General features: G+C 36.9%; 1 protein-coding gene across 1 annotated transcript in view; it reads right to left on the reverse strand.

The window, feature by feature from the left end:
* EPHA6 (EPH receptor A6) overlaps nt 1-21,535 on the reverse strand; it is a 531,573-nt gene that overhangs the window by 90,907 nt on the left and 419,131 nt on the right. The window contains exon 12 of the mRNA XM_010567652.1: nt 15,164-15,349. Coding sequence (XP_010565954.1) covers nt 15,164-15,349 — 186 coding nt within the window. The remainder of the gene's footprint in view (nt 1-15,163; nt 15,350-21,535) is intronic.

Below are 21,535 nucleotides of genomic sequence, written 5' to 3' on the forward strand. Positions count from 1 at the left end.
TTTTCTTAAAAAAAGAGCTTTAATAGTTTCAGTAGAAATGCAAGGACATACAAAATGAACACGGTCTATGATGTTTAGAAAAAATAAAGATTAGAAAGCCTGGAATAGTTTTTAGAATTTTGTTATTCTAGGACTGTGCCGTGATTTTGAAGGGCCTGATCAGACATTTTTAACATTCAGCAGCAACCTGCATTTAAAGTATAAAGAATTACTGTAAAGATTTTTTTTTAATAGTCATATATAGTATTTAAATAAGAATGGGAATTTCCATCAAAAAACAGACTTAAGGTTTAACCAGCCATCTACAGTGAAGTACATTAAGTACTTCAGTGAACTTCAGCCTGTACCTGGAATGTGTATTATGAAACATATGAGGCAACTTTAATGTTAACCCTTCTTCCTTTTCTTCTTTGGCCAGTAGGCTAAGGGAGACTTAGCATTGCCTTTGTTTGATCTAGTGTGGGGACACAGGCACTACCATGACACAAACACTGCTGGAGTTGTGATGGTCTCGTGGAAATATTTATACAAACCAGAGGTTTGTCTCTTAGTATCCAAGCAATATTTCTGGGAAGAGCAGGGAAACTTTCTGGCACCCTGGCTCAACAAAATAATCTGAAGAAGGGTTTGTGTGTCTGAAAACATTTCTCTTTTCTTCTCCAGTGACAATAAGTAATAATAAAAAAAAAGGACCCAATTTCTACAAATGCTGCTTTGCTTATTTTCTCTGTGAGGTTTTTGCATGATAGCACAATGAGTAGTTCAGGTGTCTGGATTATTTATTTCTGTGCTTTTTTGGGCTTTACTTTTCAGTCTGATTTTAACTCTGAATTTCCTTAACTTTATTGGTTTGGAAATAATAAAGCATCCACATGTTTTGGCCTCATTTCTGAGAAGAATACCACTACAACCTAGTTCTTGGTGAAAATATCTCAAAAGGCCTGCTTTTCTATATCAAGACCCCTAATCTCTGCTCCAGACTTAAATTTATGGGGTCTATCTGGAAACACGAAGACAACAAACACTTGGTAGGGCAAAGCTGCTGTTCAGGTCTTCCAACCCTGATGAGTTTAACCTTAAGATCCTTATGAAAGACAATGCTTTGCTATGAACCTGAAGTGCTGGAGTTCTTTTATTTCTTGATTGGTGAATGGGAATAAATCCAGACTTAGGAATATTTACATAGAATGAGACTATTTTAGAAAATCCCAATTATAGCAAGTTTGGGCTTTACTTACAACTTCTCTGGGAGAAAAAGCAAATGCTGAAAGAAGCTTACAATTCCTAAGGAGGAACTGACGGAAGTTACAGAATATTTGGGTAGAATATTAACATCTAATTTAATTTCCCTTGCTGCCTCTAGACAAACAGGCAATTTGGGGGGGAAAGAATGAGGGAATTGCTTGAAAAAAGTTCTACAAACGCTATAGCCATTTATTTTGTGATGTGTTAAATGTCAATGCGCACTGAAGTTCCGGCTGCTGAGAAGACTGGTGTGACAACATTAATGTGATTAAAGCTTTTAACAGCAACAACAACTGTTGTGTTGAATAATCTTTGTAGTCTTAATGGAATAGTAATTGGAAATATTGTACTTCCGTTATGGGCTAAAACAATCTGTGTATGTTTAAGCTGTCTGTTAAATAAGTATTCTTCAGTCACTGCTTAAACTGAAAATAGTTTTAGCACAATGTTAAACAAGAACTCTGAAATCTTTATATATTTATAGTTAAGTATGATACCCAGAATGTTGTTGCAAGCACTGTATGCTGTACATTTGGATTTCATGATCACACATGTATTATCAAATTAGCTGGAAGTAAAATACTTTAAAATTACAGCTTTCATGATAGAAAAAACAAAGCCTGCAATATTGGCCAAAACCTTTGTGATAAATTATGTACACATCATGATTTTGGGGAATGATTAGCCCATTAATAATTAGTAATATGAATTTGATTTCATTCAGCCTTTAATCACCCAGTTTTTGTGATTTTGGAAGAAAAGATCCCGAGTAAAATCTGATCATTCCTATGATATGGAATTCATCCTTTGAGACAGGAACCTCTCATGTGAAATGTTCATGGGGTCTTATAAATGGGATGGTTAAGAAGTTCCAGGGGCTTTTAAATTTTCAGATGTCCTTTTTCATGGTATTTCTATAAAAAGAGAGGTAACAGGTTTTAATTTTGTACTTCATGTTTTGCAGTGAGTTTTAATTCAATGAGTGAAATAGCTTTTCATGGGTGACATCTGAAGATGAATGTATTCATGCAGCCTGCTGTACATTCTGCAGTTCTGCAACGAAAGCTCTGATTATCTACTCTTTTAGCCTTGCTAGCCTGTAACAGTATGAACAAGGAGTAGGAGATAAACACTCTCCACTTCTAGACAGTAATTAGTATCATTGAAAAAGGCTTGCTGTTTTCAGTTAAGAAAAACACTTGCAGCTGAAGTTCCAAAGAGTCAATTGACAAAAAGTGGTTTTTCGTTCAACAAATGTAGAGTATAAATTGAGGGTGAGGATTCCATTCACTAATCATATTCATACCATTCACGATTCACATTTCACTAGTATCAATGAAATGAATGGGCATTCTGCCTCCTTTTTTTGGAAAATGCTACTGACCAAAGAGAATTAGCTGTGCTTCTTAATTATCTCTTTGTGGTTATCAGCGTATTCACAGGATTTTCTCTCAAACTCAGAGACCACTTGGTGTTAAAGGGTGAATGCCATGTGGTAAAACTTCTCTCATCTGATCTTCCTTGTGCTAGTTTTGACAAGAGTGATTCTGGCAAGATGACTATTGGGCAGTCAGTGTTTATATAGGCTACAAGGTAACATTTTTCAATGCTTATAAAGGCATTCATTAAAAAACTGGACGTAAATTGCCAATCTTATCTAAACCAGCGAAACAGTGTTTGTGTGCTGAATAACGTACTCAACTACAGCTGAGAGGAAAAAAAGCAGAAAAAGGAAAGACTGGAGACTCATTTCCAAAGTAGGTAAGTTATTATCAGTCTAGGGATACATCAACAAGTTTCTGTTTTTTCAGGAAGAAATGAAATCAATTATGTGAATTCTAGCAACAGTATAGTAGTTTCTTTCAGATTTCTACTATTATGAAAATTCTGTACTATGCTACTCTAGATAAAGTTTTGAAATTAAGTCATTATCAGCTAAACTTATTTACTTTCAAATTTTATTCAGCAGAAATTACCTTGTTAAAGTTCAGTAGAAAAATGACAATATTTACCGATTGATGTAGTCATGAATCTATTCTGGAATGTCAGACTGAATACATTTGCCTCTTAAAATGTGTTTACAGAATTGTCATTAGTGTTTTGAGCTTATATTAAGAACATACTTACTTGAATACTCTGTAAACTCACACTAATTACGGTGTTTTAAAAAAATGTATTTTTTTCCACATTGCTTCTCTCTTTCAGTTGTGTTCCCCTTAACAGTTTTACCATCTACTGCTGATTTATAAGCAGTGACAAGGCTATGTTTATCTGTGAAGAACTGTAAGATTTAAGAAGTAGTATTTTTTGCAAACTGTATTTCCAACCAAAACTTCAAGAGTCTGGAATGGATCCTAGACAGTGTGCATCTAAATTATTTATTAATCTGGAGCCTGAACTATGTATGTATTAAGAATCAGAAAGACTAATTATAGTCTGTGAAATGGATACAGCAAGATTCACAGTAGAGAAGAAGTAAAGAAAGGAATTTGGAGGTCAGAAATATACAAAGAACATAGTGATGGGCTGAGTTAATAGATACTGAATAAACAGTTTACAGATGAAAACTCTATTAAAATGATGGCATTATTTTGTGTGGATGTTGATGATAGTGCTAGAAGAATGGTGGAAGCAGAAATAATTTATCTGCCTTGGCTGAAGCTGCAATGCTGAGTGAGATCAGGAAGCAAAATGCATGGGTGTGTGTTCACTGCCAACCTCTGTCACTGAAGTTCTCACTTGCTCTCTGGAGCAAAGCACAGAAAACACAGGGCAGTTTTCAACAGACCATAACTCAAACAAGTCTGAACAGATTTTCATTGCCTAATATGACTGTTCCACTCCCAAATTTCAAAGATTTCTTGCTAATCACTGAAAATGGTTACTTTCAGCAGCTTTTACTTCTGTACACTGGAAAATTAATCTGTGTGTGAGAAGCATGTCCCAACTGGCAATATCCCATATAACGGCTTTGATTGCTGTGTGAGGAGGATGTGTCTGGTTTGAGATAAAGAGAATCTCTTCCTTACTCAGAGAAACCTATCTGCCATTTGCTAAAACAAATTGATATTACCTCCTTCTCAAGAACCTTTCTTTTCTCTTCTGCTCTCTTTCTGTCCCATCCACAGAGTTATAACTCTAGTTGTTTATATCAATCGCTGCATTAGAAAGAAGATGATGTTGTAAATAACCAAAGGTTTCTTTTCCTCACATCCAACTCTGATGTTTTCATAAAATACAATATCAGATCATTTATATGAGAAAATTACCAATCCATATTTTAATTCTTCTTCTTCATATGAATCTGCTGTTACAGATATCTGAAGCTTGTTGCCTTCCATTAGCAATTTAGGTATGAGCCTTTAAGCTGTAGTAAAGACCACAATACAACCACTTGAGGGAGAGGTTTATATGACACACCATGTGTGACATCTGGACAACCACTACCATAACTACCTGATAAACTAGCAGTTCCCTAGGGCTGATGGTCTCTCTATTTTGGGGTGATAGGAGATTGATCACAAGGCTCTTTCTTACTATAGTTCAGGTAAATTTCTGGACCGTAACTTGTCCTTACGTATTAACCTGTACCGCATTCCTGGCACTCCCCCTGCAACTAATTACCAATGTTGGCCTTGCATGTTCCGTTTCATCACAAATTTGGCAAACAGAACTGGTAGGCCTAAACAACACAGAATAAGAAAAACTTATTATTTCATTCCTTATTAACTGGATGAACTTTTGAGTCATTAAAACTGTTCCAGAAAAGTATGATTCCTTATTCACATACTTGCAAACAAATGTAAAATTTAAAGAAATGTAAACCAGAGAAGGGGTACAGCTTTTCTGGAACAGTTTTAATGACACAAACATTCATCCATTTAAGTTCAGGCATACAAGCTGATCCATTTAACTTTGCATATTAGGTGCATTAGGGTATGTTTACACAATGCATTCTCTTATTTCTTCTGTGAAGACTTTAACTCAGACAGCTGTTAACTAGAACCTGGCAGCATAACATGGTTGAAAGTGCTAACACCAATACTACTGGTCCATAAAGAATGTCACTATATCCCGTATGAAGAACAGATGACTGTGCTCTATTTTCTGTAGTGACACAGACATTTACATTAGTTTTAAAAAGTTATTTAAAGATCTCAACTTACCAATAAAAATCTAGTTGCTATTTTGCATCTGTTTACTTTAATAAGACATGCATTTCCTGAGGTTTGCAGAATTACTAAGATACATACCTCCATCCTTAGATACCTAAAATACATTAGGTATCTAATGGATACCTAGACTACAGAAGATTAATATTATTTATAACATTCACTACATTTGACAACTCTTCTGTAATAAGGTTCTAGCATTATTGAATTATTTAGTTGTAATGATCTTGGCTTCAATAGCACTCTGCCCCCTGGGTTTCTTGATGATCTTAAAGGTCTTTTCCAACCCAAATGATTCTATGGCTATGATTCTATGATAAATGAACTCGTAAGTCCCCACAATAACTTTTTCATACATGTAAGGCAGTAACCTTATGCAAAGAATCAGGGAAATGTGAACAAAACTGTGAGGGTGAACAAGAACTCTTCACCCACAAGCAAAGTATAGGCAACATTAAGATAATAATGAGAATAACTGCATCAAATTGAAAGTACCAGGGATATATTACTAGTTTGATACACTCATGTAGGATTGAATTTAGTTAAGTCAGTGAGAATGGTGGCTGTTTCTCTTAAAAAAAGTAACAATGGGGACATAACAGTCACCATGATTATGTCTCCCGTCTTTCTTCTTGTCACCTCAAGGAGAAGCTGTGTTCCTTGGTAACAGACATGGATCTAGACCCCAAACCTGCCATGGGACTGAAACCGAATTATCTCTATTATTTTCATATCTGATCAGATTTCTCCCATAAAAGTGCACTCTTAGTGTAACATCTTAATTCAAAAGATCATGAAACAGGTAAAACTTGGTATAAGGCTTCTACTCTAAGACACTTCTGTTAGCTTAGTATCCAGAACCAACTGTAATCCATGAAAATATAGAGATATATTTCCCTAATTGTGACAGCCTTCCTGGCACAAGGTCTTATCTTATGTCACTGCAAGGTACAGTAGCTTTATTGCCACTCTTTCATTCTTTAGGTGACTAGTACAAGAACTACAACTGGGAACTAAGAGACTAAAATGGGAGCACAAAAGAAAGAAAGGTAGTAAGCAAATTAGACTGACGCAAGGAGATGCCAGTCCTGACTACATTACATCATGTTCCATACAAGCTTGTATTCTAAATTGTACTCTGTGTTTTAACTCTTTTTCCTTAGTACTTTCCTCAATATTCCTCAGGAAATTTCTGATGAAACTACTGCACAGTCAGGGTAATAACAGCTGGGAAACTGTCCTCAGTGGTTCACTGTCAATGTGGAAAGACAAATAGTATGGTCCAGGGCTTTTGCTACTGTTCTGTTTTCTCCTTAATGACTGTGATGTTGGAACTAATAGTGTGTTTCTAAATCTGAGAAAATCAGCAAAATGGAAGGACTTGGCATGCTAGGGAAAGGTGTGAGAAAACATAGAACAAAATTCTGGAAGACAAAGCGGGTCAATGGAGATGGCAGTAAATAACCATAGAAATACATCCTGGAGGAAAGACTAGACAGCCACCTGTTTCACAAAGGAGGACCTATGGGTGATAATAAATCAAAATAAAAGCCAACAATGGTTGCTATTGAAAACCACACATATTTAAAGATGAGTAACAGTTTACATTTAAAATAATTATTTCCTGCTTGCTAGTGGAAGGTAAGGCTCAGCATTGACTGTATCCTCTCTTGAAAGCCATACTTTAAAAAAGATATGAATTGACTGGAAAGAGTCCAAAGGAAAGCACTAAGAATGACCAAAGGTCTAGCAAACATATACCAGGAATAAAGACTTGACAGAACCTGGCTGATTTACTGAAGACAGTAAAGACATTATAATGGTCTACAAATGTAAAATATTGCTGCAAAGAGAAAAGGTACAAACTGTTCCACCACAGACAGGAAAAGAGTTAAGGGCCTTAAGGTGCAGTAAAAAAACCCCCTCAATTTAACACTAGGAAGGTTAACTATGAGGATAGTTAAACACTCAACAGTTTGCGCAGGGAGGCTATGGAATCTTCACCAGAAGATGTTTCTGAGAACAGGATAGGCAACCATCTATCCAGACTAGTTTAAATATAATTGATCCTGCCTTGGGGCAGGAAGATGGACAAGGTGACCTCTCTGTGTCCTTCACAGCCGAATGCTATATATTCTGTGAATTACAAGAGAATGATTTATTGTTGAAAAATAGTGCAAAGTTTATTTAATTTGCCTTTTAAAAGGACACAACCCGGCTTCAATTTTGAGCGTACTGTAATATTTAACAACTAGATTGAAGCTTACCAAATAATGCTTCTGATATAATCTGGCTTTGCTAGGCTCTAAAATACAGCAGAACCTCTCTTAGCTATCATTATCAATTACTCTCAAACTCAGCATGTCTTAGTATTAATTTCAGTGAGAGCACCTCACTTCCCAGCAAAGATTTAGCAACAACAAAGTTGCAACAGGACTTTACCAATACTCAATCAATCACACGTGTATTTACTAGTGTGTTATTGCCTCTATACAGAATAAGAAGTGAATGTACAGTTACCAAAATAAATCAGCCAAACACAGCTTATGAATCAAGATTATTGATTGCTTTATATACACTCTTTAACCCCCTCACTCCTTTAACTGTCAATTGCAATTGCAATTGTAATTTACAATTTTTCTCATCATTACTTATATGGTTTTCCTACACAGGCAACAGATCAGCCATGTTGTTGCAGCAAACATGTCAGTACAGTGCAATCTTGCCTCCCTCTGTTATTCATGAACTCTTCTGGTACAGTTGTTAAAAAAAGCCCCAACATTTTATATATCACATACACACTATAACTATCTTGCCCTTTAACTTATTGTACCATATTCTTTACTGTCATGGTGGAGGAAGAAATTGCATACTTTATTCAGAAGATATATGGAAATGCAATCGCAGTTAATAATGATGCTAATTATGCAAATTGATGACCATGCTTTTCCTTAAAAAGAAAAAAAAATCTGGCCATTTCTTATCTGCAGGACTTCATCTTTTTATGGCTGTTGGTAGGAATGATTTTTGTCACCTATTTTTCTATTAGAACCACATCTCACATCAAAGCATCTAAATATCTTTGAAAGTCACATCCTACATGTCTGAATACAGACATCTGAAGGCAAAGCATCCTGAAGAAAGTGAAATTCTGTTCCTCAGATGTAACCTATAAAAGTAGAATTATAAAAGTTTAGTTATGTTAGATACTGTATCATGGTCAGATTAAACTGCTGCTAACAAGATGTTAGGGGTTTGACTGTTTGACAATATGCTTTTTCTTCTTTGCTTATCATGCTGTGAAAGATGTTACAGCAGAATTGACAGTTATAATGTATAGCTTGCTAGCTGCAAAACAGAAAAGCAAAACACAGAAATGTGACTGATTTGAACTGCAGGAAACCATAATGGCCCTTTGATTTTTGAAAAGAAAAAAAAAAATATCTCAGAATGTAGTGAATGAAAGAAAAATTTAATTTTTCCAGAGGTTTAAAATTTTATTTCTTTTAAGTGTGTGTCATTCAGAGGTCATTCAAGTATTGTGTATTCTTAATTTTTGCCAGCAACTTTCAACAAATGGAATGCATGGTAGTTTGTATGCGTTACTTGAAAAATCTACATGCATGTGTGCATGTGTAAAAATAACTCAGTACTATCAATGGTAATTACATTCTTTGAATACAAGTTCATTAATGGTAACCTATTTTGCAAGAAGGCTATACATGCTTAGTTTTGTCTGTGTTGCAGCAGTCATGCCCACAGCTCTAACTTTCAATTTATTTTGGATGATATTTTAATAAATTTATCTAGTAAATTTGGCTAATGGTGTGGGTGGTGGTTGTAGTTTTTGTGTTAACTTGCTGGCCACAGCAACACTGAATTCAGTAATGTGTTGTGATGTTTATCTGTGAAACAAGATAAAAAATAAAATAAAGGCAGTGAGCCAAATTTAAATTTACAGCTCCGCTTACTGAACAATTTATAACACAACTGAAATTCTGCTGTTTTGTGTATCATTATGTGTACAGCTACAATATATTTCATCACACAAATTCAGCTCTATGCCTAATGCCATTTAAAGCCCACTGGTTAATATGATACACATATAGTCTTACCATCACTCAGTGTCACAGTGGATTGTCCATAAGCAGAATGGAACATATTTAGGGATGAATAATGTCTTCATACCCTGCAGTGCATCGGTGTTGCATAAGGCAAGTGCAAGTGCCTGCCAGTGCAAGGGGTACATGCAAGGGGTGGATCTGAAGCCATTTTGGCCTCCAACAGGTACATCCATGCCTGGAGTTGCCAGTGAGGTCTCAGTGATATACTGAGATTACTGACAGAAGTAAATATCAAGATTGGAAATTGGTTACACTGTAGGTTATAAACAATACTATAATGCTAACATGGAATTTATTAACATCATATGTTTTCTCTTGGCCCTAATGGTTTGACTTTTAAGAAATCAATGATAAATACTGTAATGTAGGTCACATTTCTCGGTGTATAATCATAATTATATTTTGTAAGCTATCATGGTGTAGCCTACTTCAAATAGTCACAACTTGACTCTTAAAAGGGCAACATTTAAACTTTGCACAATCACATTTTTTGGGAGTACAATTTCACCACCCATGACCAAGGTAAGAATGTTACAAACACTGCCACAAAATTTCTTCAATCCTTTTCCATAACAGTCAGATATACAATGCTGTGTGTAATAAACACATGTACTGCAAAATATGTCACCTTCCAAAATGAATTCTGAACTCCATTTAACAGTCTCAACCTGTTAACAGGGTGGAGAAAAGAGCAACATCAGATTCCTTACACTAAGGGCTCAAAGACCTAGAACACAAATATCTTGGTTGAAAAAAAATAAATTCATTGTTATGTCCTGCATTTTTGAAAAATATTGGTCAGATATGAAGAGCTACATACTGCAAATTGTAGTGAAAGGGGATCATGCTGCTGTTTCGCCTTCCTCATGGACAAGGTGAGGTACACTGACCTCAGGACTCTTCCTGCACTGAACAGGTTGTATACAATAATTTAAAAAGAAACTCAATGACTAAAGCTTTGAATTTAATCTGCCATATGACTGACTAAGTATTTCAGAACTGCGATAGCATTCACAATTCAAAAGTCACTAAAGCAAAACAGTGAGGAGACAATAAGGGAGTTGAAGGTGTCATTCCAAACCCAGACTCAATGTTACAAGGATGTGAGCTTACACAGAAACAAAAATCCAGGTGCTGTCTTTATTCATCCTTTTGTGAAGGGATTAATTTGGAAATTCTTCTGGAGAATAATGATATACATAATGTTGTTATAGAAAATTAATGCCTTAAAAAGATTCCTCTTGTACATGTGACAGGTGCAAATACTCCAGAATTGAAAGTTTGGAAAAGGAAGCAATTCCTTAGAAATTAATTTTAACAGTTGAAAGTTATTTGGGGTAAAGTCTGAGGGGGATGGGAACAAACTAAGATTATGACTACAATAAAGCCCTTGCATGCATTGATATTTCGTACTGACACAGTATTACTCTTGTCGTAGTTTAACCCCAGCCAGCAAATAAGCACCACGCAGCCGCTCACTCCCCCCCCCCCCCCGCAGTGGGATGGGGGAGAAAAATGGGAAAAGAATTAAAACTCATGGGTTGAGATAAGAATGGTTTAATAGAACAGAAAAGAAGAAACTAATAATGATAAGGATAACACTAATAAAATGACAGCAGTAATGATAAAAGGATTGGAATATGCAAATGGTGCACAGTGCAATTGCTTACTACCTGCCAATCGACGCCCAGTTAATCCCCGAGCGGTGATCCCCCCGCCCCCACTCCCCCCAGTTTATATACTAGATGTGACATCACACGGTATGGAATACCCCGCTGGCCACTTTGGGTTGGCTGCCCTGGCTGTGTCCTGTGCCAACTTCTTGTGCCCCTCCAGCTTTCTCACTGGCTGGGCATGAGAAGCTGGAAAAATCCTTTACTTGAGACTAAACATTACTTAGCGACAACTGAAAACATCAGTGTTATCAACATTCTTCTCATACTGAACTCAAAACATAGCACTGTACCAGCTACTAGGAAGACAATTAACTCTATCCCAGCTGAAACCAGGACAACACGATACTGACAAGGCTGTGCTTTAAACTATTGTGTAAGATACCATCAAGCTAAACTAACTATAGATTCCAGTTTGGCTAGTGTAACACCAATGATTTCTTCCAGTACAGTTACAATAGCCAGAGACCATTTTTTCATGTCTCTTGTAGATATAGTCATGTTGGCAGGTGTTTGCTGTAAGCATAGCTTTAATGTACTTTACAGACTTTTCAGGGGAAGTCTGCAACACAGACTTCAACATGATGTAGAAGTGGAAGACACATCTCACTTCTATATAGCCCAGATTTCAATGTTGGTTACGTATGATTATGCTGGAGAAAGAGTTTTTATTTTTCTTATACCTGTTTATGAAATAGCAGCAGCTTGGACAATGACATACAACTCAGCTGAGCATGCCCTGACACACCCAAGAAGAGGTCCCACAATTATCACTGTGCCAATATGACTTGAAAGGGAAACATGGATGTTTTTATAAAGTGCCTAAGCATATCCCATAAATTTGTGAGGGAATAAGCAGCCTTTTATGGCAAACCACGCAAGGAACGGTGTTGCTAAAACAAACCAAACAGCAATAAAGTTTCCCTTCTGACTTCTGATAAGCAATATAAGTGAACAATCAGATCCAGATTCTGTGCTACGGTGTATTTGCCTTGGCCTGGCAAATTGCCCTTGAAATGAACTCCCTGATAACAGGGAGGTTGTGCTACAGCGACTGTTCTGCCTACTGCTCTCTGTGATTAGGGATCGCAGTTAGGACAAGTGAGAAATGAAGCAATTGGAAAAGGGGATTAAAACTGTTTCAGACCTACTTTTGAGGAGGCTTACTTTAGCATTTTTTTCATCCTGTACAGTACATATTCTATAGCAATTTTGAAAACAGTATCATTTGAAAGTTAACATCTGCTTAGCTGGTAGCACCAGATAAAAGCTCTCATTTGTAATGAACAGGCAAATTTGTTATTGCCCCAGTCAATAGCTATTGACTTGGTAGAGCACTTCTGCTTATTACAATCAAATCCTTTTTCTTTTTTGTTCAATAGTCAATGACACTGTAATGGAAGGTACTGCTTACAAACTGATGCAATATATATCAGCAACTGCTAGAAGTTAATGTCTAATGGTTGCAAACAGGAAAGCATGTGCTAAGAACAGCATTACACACCTATTAGTCAAATTTACTGCATCCGATGTGCCTTTATAGGTTAGTGGAACTGTAATGAACATCAAATAAATAGTTTCTGTTGTTATTAATCTAAGTTTTAACACAAAACACCTTTTAATCATGCTATCATTACATAAATAATTTGGCTAGGACAAGGTTCTGTCTGACTTTTACAGCACACAGTTAAGAGGAAATTTCTGTCCCATGTTGGCTTGTGCAATCCTAGATTTAGGATTTAGTGAAATACAGGATAACTGTTCTTCTCCCAGCTGAAGCACTGTTATTCTCTAAATACCTCAGATGGGGCAGTATAAATGCAAGGCAACATCCTAAAGATAAACTGGCAAAAGAGAAGCATAGCAGAGTGCGTGTGTCCATTGCTCATCCTGCTTCCTAGCTTCTTCCCTGCGGCAGAGCAGTACTGCACAACTTTGTCCTTTACACTTTATATAACTTGCACTTTCCATGCCTTTGGGGAGAAATTTGTTGATAACTCATGTATTTTTTTCATTCTATAATTATTGCGGTATAATTGTTTTATTTTTTTAAACCTGCCTGACACAAAAATATTTCCTTTCAAACTTTCTCTACTTATTTTATATCTGAGATGCATATTTTTATAGAACAGTGTGAATATAACAGTAACACCTACTATTTTTATATTACCTCTAACCAAACATTCCAAAAACAATAATAAAGTTTGTTGACTCCTTAGGGAAAAGCAGAACTGCTAATGATGACTTCTTGACTTACAGTTGTCTATAATCACTTTTCCTGTAGAACAGGAACAAATACTCTAATGTTGGAGCACTGATTTATCTGTTTGTTTCTGTTTTCATGAATGCAATCTTCATTTCTCTCTAGACTGATGATGAGACATTACAGAAGGAAAATTTATAAATGTGGCAAAGATTAAACAATCATGCCATTGCCAAGTACATTATACTGTACTCTGTGCACACCATCTAATTAGATTTAAACAATGTTCATAAATCACAGCTATTAGCCTTTTTCAGAAACGAGACATACACTACTAGATCCACCACATGGATCCAAGTCATACCTGTGGTACTGGTTCATAAACCGCCCATGTTGGTGAAGACTGGTGTAATTTAATTGCTGCTATATTGCTTATTATGAAGCAAGGAGCTAAATTCAGTTAAGTTCCTACGTATTTACATCTCTTGACAAAAATCTCCAATGCTGCTCAGCCAGTATTTACTTGTGTTCTTGTTTGTTGTCAGCAGAGCAGTTACTGACAGGAGAGCAATGGAGGAGACTAAGCCATATCTTTCCAGAAGTCTGCAACGTAATGAATTTTGCTAGTCTAATAACTAAACAGTCCTAAATAATAATGAATTTATCCTGCAATACTGTGTGAAGAAAAAAAAATCCTCTTCATCTTAATTTAGAACCACAGAGAGACAGATTTGAACAAGGTCATCCCATAAACCTATTGAAATTCCATTCCAATGACATGAGTTCAGGAGCTATACTTTCCTCTTTGTTCTAGTATGTTGTGTCTTCCAGACATAGCTTTTGATATAGTAACAAGGTCAAAACAGGAAATATTCATAACATATTTACTGTGATGGTGAGAGGACATCATTGTTTTATACACACAACACTTGATCTTTAAAAGAAAAATATAAATACTGCAAATCAGCAAACAACATGGCTTAGTTGAGGCAATGATTAATTTTGAGAAGAGTATAACTTAGGAGTTTTTTAATTAATTACTGCAAAAATTTGGCATTAAAGAAATTGCATGCATGTTAATAAGACTTTTTACTTAATACTTAAATGATAACTAGATATTTCAGCATTTCAGAAAAGTCTATAACACTGCTAAAAATGCTAGATTTCAGAGGCAAATTTTGGGATTTTGGGAGCTGCAACAGGTATAAAGAGTAAGACATTTCATAGATTATTCTGGAATTTTAGTGAATCATATGCAAGTGTACAATAAGTTTAAAAGAGTTTACATTTTATTTCTTTAAAATAGGAAATTGATCTCTTCTGGTACCAAAATCAGTAAAACACAACCAAATGAATAATGAGTGCTTGTGGGAAAAGAAGAATATAGCTGCTACCTTACAAAACGATTTGACTTCATTGTCAACTCAGTTACATTTATTGTTTTCTCTACTGTATTCCACTTGCCTACAAGCAAACTCTACAGTTTATTTCATAAGAACCTGTAAAGACTTTATTAGAGTGAGGAGGATTTTCACTAAAAAATTAAAGCAAAACATTTCTAATTCAAAACAGATAGGCTATGCATTTCCTATTATGGTCCCAAGCTCTGCAGTATCTACTGTCACTTTATGATCTGGATGATTTCTGAGAATTGTAATCCACATTGAACGTTGAACTAATGCTTAATTTTGATACTAAATGACATAGAATGGGGAAAACAATGAAAAAATATTAATAGTAACTTACTTTTTGTAACAACTCCTTCAAGGCGAATTATATTTGGGTGATCAAATTGTCCCATGATACTAGCCTCTCTCAGGAAATCTCTTCTCTGCCTGTCCACATAGCCACCTTTTAGAGTTTTAATTGCAACAGGTATCTCTCTTTTTCCTGGTGTCTTCAGACGTCCACTGCATACTTCTCCAAACTCACCTTAAATAGGTAAAATATTTGTTAGATCATTCACAGTGTCTGAAGAACTACAGTACAGTTTGTACTGCTGAACTTAAACACCTTATTTTTCAAAATAACCTTCAATAGCTGTCTTAAAAGCTGTCTTTTTTAATAGTTCAGAGTTATTTGTACTTGTCAGTGAAACAACAATGCAAAAATATTCAAGAAACTCATACGTCCTGTAGAAGTAGACAGAGAAATAATGGATGGAATATTCAGGCTCCCAAGTTTCATCACATCTCAGAAAAGTGAAATATTCAGCATTACTTCACAGCAAATAATCACCTTTTCTTTGTGCCACACCACGAGATCATGGCGACTTGTACTTTCACTGCAACAGCCAAACCATCTGCCCTCCACAGTGTGGTTCACCTTGCTTTACTGACACCCTGAGACTGAACTCTGATATCAATACGTTTGTGATACAACTGAGCATGCTATGAGGAAGGAATGTAATGACACTGAGATTTTAATTCTAATGGTGACTGTCGTGGTTTAAGGCCAGCCGGCAACAAAGCACCACAAGACCACTTGCTCACTCCTCCCCCCCCCCATCCCCCGGTGCGATGAGGAAGAGAAAATATAAAGAAAAGCTCATGGGTTGAGACAAGGACAGGGAAGGATCACTCACCACTTATGGTCATGGGCAAAAAACAGACTCAACTTGGGGAAAAACCAAAATCGATCTAATTTACTACCAATCAAATCAAAACAGGATAATGAGAAGTAAAAACCAAATCTTAAAACACATTCCCCCCACCCCTCCCTCCTTGCCAGCTCAACTCCACTCCTGATTTCATCTACCTCCTCCCCTGCAGCAGCACAGGGGGACAGGGAATGGGGGTTGTGGTCAGCTCCCCACACCTTGTCTCTGCTGCTCCTTCCGCCTCAGGGGGAGGACTCCTCACTCTTCCCCTGCGCCAGCGTGGGGTCCCTCCCACAGGAGACAGTCCTCTATGAACCTCTCCAACGTGGGTCCTTCCCATGGGCTGCAGTTCTTCACAAACTCATGGGCTCCAGCATGGGTCCTTTCTGCAGGCCGCAGTCCTTCAGTCACGCACCGCTCCAGCGTGGGCTTTCCCATGGAGTCGCGGCCATCTTGGGGGGCCTCTGCTCCCCTCCATGGGCTGGGGGGGACAGCCTGCCGTCCCGTCCCACCACGGGCTGCAGGAGCATCCCCTCCTCCGGCGCACCTCCTCCCCTCCTTCCTCACTGACCTCGGTGTCTGCAGAGGGGTTCCTCTCACGTTCCAATCCCCCACTCGCTACCGGGTCCCCTTCTTCAATCTGTTCTCCCAGAGGCGCGACCACCGTCGCTGACGGGCTCGGCCTGGGCCAGAGGCGGGCCCGGCTTGGAGGCAGGGAAGCTTCTGGCAGCTTCTCGAGGGAGCCGTCCCTGCGGCCCCTACCCCGCTACCAAAGCCCCGCCACACAAACCCAAAGCAATGACAAAATATCTATCCAAAATATCTATTTATAGCAGTATCTCTCTATAGGGGTGTCATGCACTAAGATCTATATGAAAAGAAATGCTGTGAGAATATCAGAATACCTGACTATCCTCCAGTTGTAGAAAGCATTTAAAATATATCTAATGCTATTATGCCCCAGAAAAGCACTTGCACATGATTTATTTAAAAGGACTTACATGCCTACTTGAAAATTAATTACGTATTTGACTTCAGACAGCCAAAGACCAACAGTTTCAGCAAATCAGGACTGAGTTGCGTAACAAGAGGAATCTCAAAGCTTGCTTCACCTGATGTTTTCCTGGGTATGTAAAGGCCTTTGAAGAATGCATGTCTCCTTGCACTCCCTTTACACATTTACTAATTGAGTTTTATGGAAAACACAACTTTCCTTTGATCTTGAAGCCACTCAAAAGTTATTTAAAGCCCCTACCAAATATACTCTGGATGCCTGCAGGTCAGTTTTCGATGGGTCATAATTCAGTAAATGAAAAACAACGTTCACAAAAATATTTCAAAGCACTTCTCAGTGCAGGGTACTTTTAGCAAACCCAAATTCTCTAACCCAGCCATTTTGGAATCAGAACTGCTGAAAAACAAAAACCAAGTCATAAATAGATGTATATTTAACTGGAGGAAACAATTTGTTACCCCCTCTACTGAGTGCTGGCTGAATTAGTTTTCCTTAAACTTAAGAACAGAACAAAAGAAAACAAAATAAGGGAGTTCTGTCCTGTAACAGCGTGTCTTCAGATATGAACTGAATCTAGAAGAGAGACCTTAAAGGCAGAAGCTTCATTTCAGAAAATTATAACTCCCTGATGTTGTAGGATTAGAATGGATATTGTCATACAGCTTTTATTTTATTAGGTTCTGTCGCTTCCACTAAAACAAAACAAGGTTTTATTAGCCAATAAGATCCAGGAAGAGTGGAGGGATTAAAAAAACAATTTCATAGCTTGTCTTTCACTTCAAAACAGAGTCATCATCAAGTGCAAGAGTACAATTAACAGATGCTGAACATAACCTCTGAATACATTAGCAGCTTCTTAAACAGCTAACAAAAAGCCTAGTGTCCTAGGTCTTCCTTCTACCAAAACCCACCCATTTGTTTTATTTCTACTTAATTTTAAAAAATAAATCAAAGCATGTGCTTCCCTTAAGATGTGAGCTTATGTGTGAAAATATATGTCATCAGATTAATGTTCTGGGAATCTTTTGACAAAAGGGGAAGTTGGATAGGGATTTTTCCTATATGATTTTGCCCCTTTAGCTCTTAGAAGGCTCTCCTTAAAAGTCTGTTTGCCTGACTACTGCCACTGAAAAAGCAGTAGCTAATTTGGACTTCTAAAGTCCTACTATAAAACAAAGTCATGAAACCTGAATGTTTTGAAGGAGACATGATATATCGATCTTCTATTCCGTGATACATCCAGCAGTGCTAGAATGCATCTCTAAAGCTATGACCTTATTGCACCTTACTGGCTTTTCAAAACTTAAATACCTAAAATGAGAAAAATTTCCAATTTCTTTCTCTTGATGAAACTGTGAAAAGCAAAAATACTAGAGCCTTAATATCCAGATTTTTAAATAGATTTAATGATCAATAAACCTGCAGAACTGCAAAATCTCATTTTTGAGAATAATTTGGAAAGCATAGGTTACAGACAAATCGTTTTGCTAGTGTAAGATTATACGAGAGTACTACAACTTCAGAATTTCATAAATAATGGCATTCATACCTCAGGGACTGTAAAGGGCTGTTCACCAAGTGTTTTGAAATGAATTAAACTGAAGGAGGCAGGTGAAGGACTTACAGTCCCAAGATTTATTATCTGTACAACATCCAAAGCAGGGGAAGGAACATCGTGTCTTCTCCCTGACCTGTTTCTTTCCCCTTTTTTGGATGCATGATTTTTATGGTTGGAAAGTAATTTCACTCCCCTTGGATATTGGGATTGATAAACTGGTGAACATAAAGACTAACAGCAATTTTTTTGCGATGTGATGTCAAACAGACAGTAAGTGATCATCAGCTCACAGAACAGTCAGTTACTACATTTAGAAACCTAAGGTATGTGTAATAACTTCTAGTTCTCATTTAGACTAGATGGAGATCAATGATATAATTTAAAGCACTGAGCTATTTACACTGAGGAGGAGTTTGACAATACTTCATCCCAGAGTATTTTTTCTACACTTTTGTTCAGAAAAATAATTTTGAATGTTTTTAAAGTCAAAGAGGAATGTGTTCAACAAAAGGGATTTTTAAAATCTAAGTCTCATTGCTCCAGTTTGAAGATAAACAAGACAAATGTTGACCCTGCAGCAGTAAAGGTTCATGACTGCATGTGTAATAAGTAGAAGCTAAGAGCCAGATGTCATGAAGTCAACACCTTTCCTTGCTCCAGGGAAAAAGCTGGTGATAACTAGAGAAAAAGCTAGAATTCATTGCCTGTTCAGTTTCAATAAATTGTAAATAATCCCTGGTTTAATGATATAAATCGCACACATCTTACTGTATGTTATACAAAAAGAAGCTAATTGAGCAGTCTAGAAACTTACCCTGTGCAAACCATGCATCCTTTTTCTCACTCAGTCATAACATATGTGTTATTTAAAATGCAACAGGAATTGTCAGTCACTTAAAAGTCTGATATGCAGTCTGGTATTACTACATGGGAACAAAACAAATGTCTTACAACACAGAGAGCTGCTGTTGATAGAACTGAAAGGTCACAGCACCAAATACAGGTCAACTCATTTTCCCCAGTTTTAGTCAGTAGACTTGTGGGAGAACCGGCAGAAGATTTAGATTATAAAAAGAATATAGTGTACTCTCTGTGAAAAATTGAAGAGTTGGCCTCTTCCTTGAGTTTCAATATTTTAACAAAGAAAATAAGAGGATAATTGTAACTTTTAAGACAGACTTGACAAAGTACCTCTGGGAATTCCTTCCATGAAGAGGTGCTGAAGCCTTAAACCAAAGAGCAAGAAGTGATGGGGCAGAAAAAAGTGTCAGGACAGGACAAAATCAAACGATATGAAAACATGTCAGTAGGTGCAGCAAGGTCAATATGAAGAGTGGCTGAAAGGGACCATCTGAAGAAAATCTACAGCAATGAATAGATGGCAAATCATGGGAACTGACAAATAGACACCCAGTGATCTTTGTAATGAACCAATGGGAGATCTCATGGAATATTTAATACCAGTGATAAAAAAAACTTGGCCAAGAGTTTTGAATCCAAGACTATACAATATGAAATCAAACAATACTAAAACCTTGTTATAAGTAGTGGATAAAATAAAAGGGAATGGACTAATCAATTTCATCATTTAAACAGTAACTATTGCTAGAATGTGAACTTCATTAATACCGGTTTATTTGGTTGATGTTACAATGAGAAACACAAGTTAAGCACTTACAAATAGTTCTGTTTTGCCTTTGGTATTGTAATCTGCACGCTATTATGAATATTTGATCAAGCTGCAATTTCCATTTTGCTTGTAAACTGTTCCCCCTACTGCCTTTACCCTCCAGTTTGAACCAAGATATCAGCAGAAGTTACTCGAAGACTAACAAAAGAGACCATTAACAGCTATTAACCTTGATAATCTTTCATTCAATCAAAAGGTGTACAAAACAGTATTTTAGTTTTTTTTTTTTTCCTCAGATGAACCAGATGTAAGGTAGGTGATGATGGGAAGCCACTCAGGGGAAGTAACCTGACTACATATCCATCTTGAATCTGGATTTATGTGCAGATATGGTTACTTTCATGCAGATCTCTTGTGTCTACACATGGAGTAAGTAAAGCATGAATAATTTAGAAAGGACTTTCCAAAGTCTGTATTTTACTTGCTTTATTTACACCTAAGCACCAGAAGGAATGATAGTAATTCAGAGACTTTGCAGATGTACTGGAACACCAAAAGCATGCCACAGGGGAAGACTGGGAGACCTGAGACCAAAGTTTCAATTAACTGGCTCCATAGAATATAGCGGCTGCATTCAGAAACATCAGCTTGGTAAATGTCCACTAGGAGGACTTGAAAAAGGATTTTTAACAAGAGATTGCACTAATTCATTTTTTCTCAAAGTAATCTCGTGAGCTCAGCATCCTGCCTTAAATTGTTGCTGCTTTGCATTTCTTCTTATTACATGCCTAATGATATGACCTTGCAATAGGAATGTTTATTAAATCTACAGCTAAATGTATAGATACTATCTTTTTATTTTGGCTATAATGTCTTTGACTGTTGCAGACCAAGTGTCATCTTGATCTTTGTAACTACTAAAGGCTATTTTCCAATCTGCTGTTACTGCTTGAAGATCTTGCTACTTTTTCAATTTGACCATTTGTTGCCAATTTCTCTGAACCTGTTTTTAGTATCTGATGGAAAAACATCATTGTGTGGAGCAGGGCGTAAACAACAGTATTAGATATTTGCTCTCTTTTTTTACATCAAGTAGTACTACCCCTATGTTACTGTACTTGGCACCAAAGGAGCAGACCAAATTGTCTGTATAACATGGCTAATAAATGATTGCAGAGAAATCCCATTGTCTTGTGCAGCATTCAGATGTACCTGTACAATAGAGTGTAAGTAGGTAAATACACTCAGGGGCTCTTAGATTTTGCACTTCTAAGCAGAGACTGAAAGATAGGACAAAAATAATAAATAGGAAGTCT

The sequence above is a fragment of the Haliaeetus leucocephalus genome, unplaced genomic scaffold (genome assembly GCF_000737465.1).
Source record: "Haliaeetus leucocephalus isolate CR32 unplaced genomic scaffold, Haliaeetus_leucocephalus-4.0 Scaffold228, whole genome shotgun sequence".
In the NCBI taxonomy this organism is placed as follows: Eukaryota; Metazoa; Chordata; class Aves; order Accipitriformes; family Accipitridae; genus Haliaeetus; species Haliaeetus leucocephalus.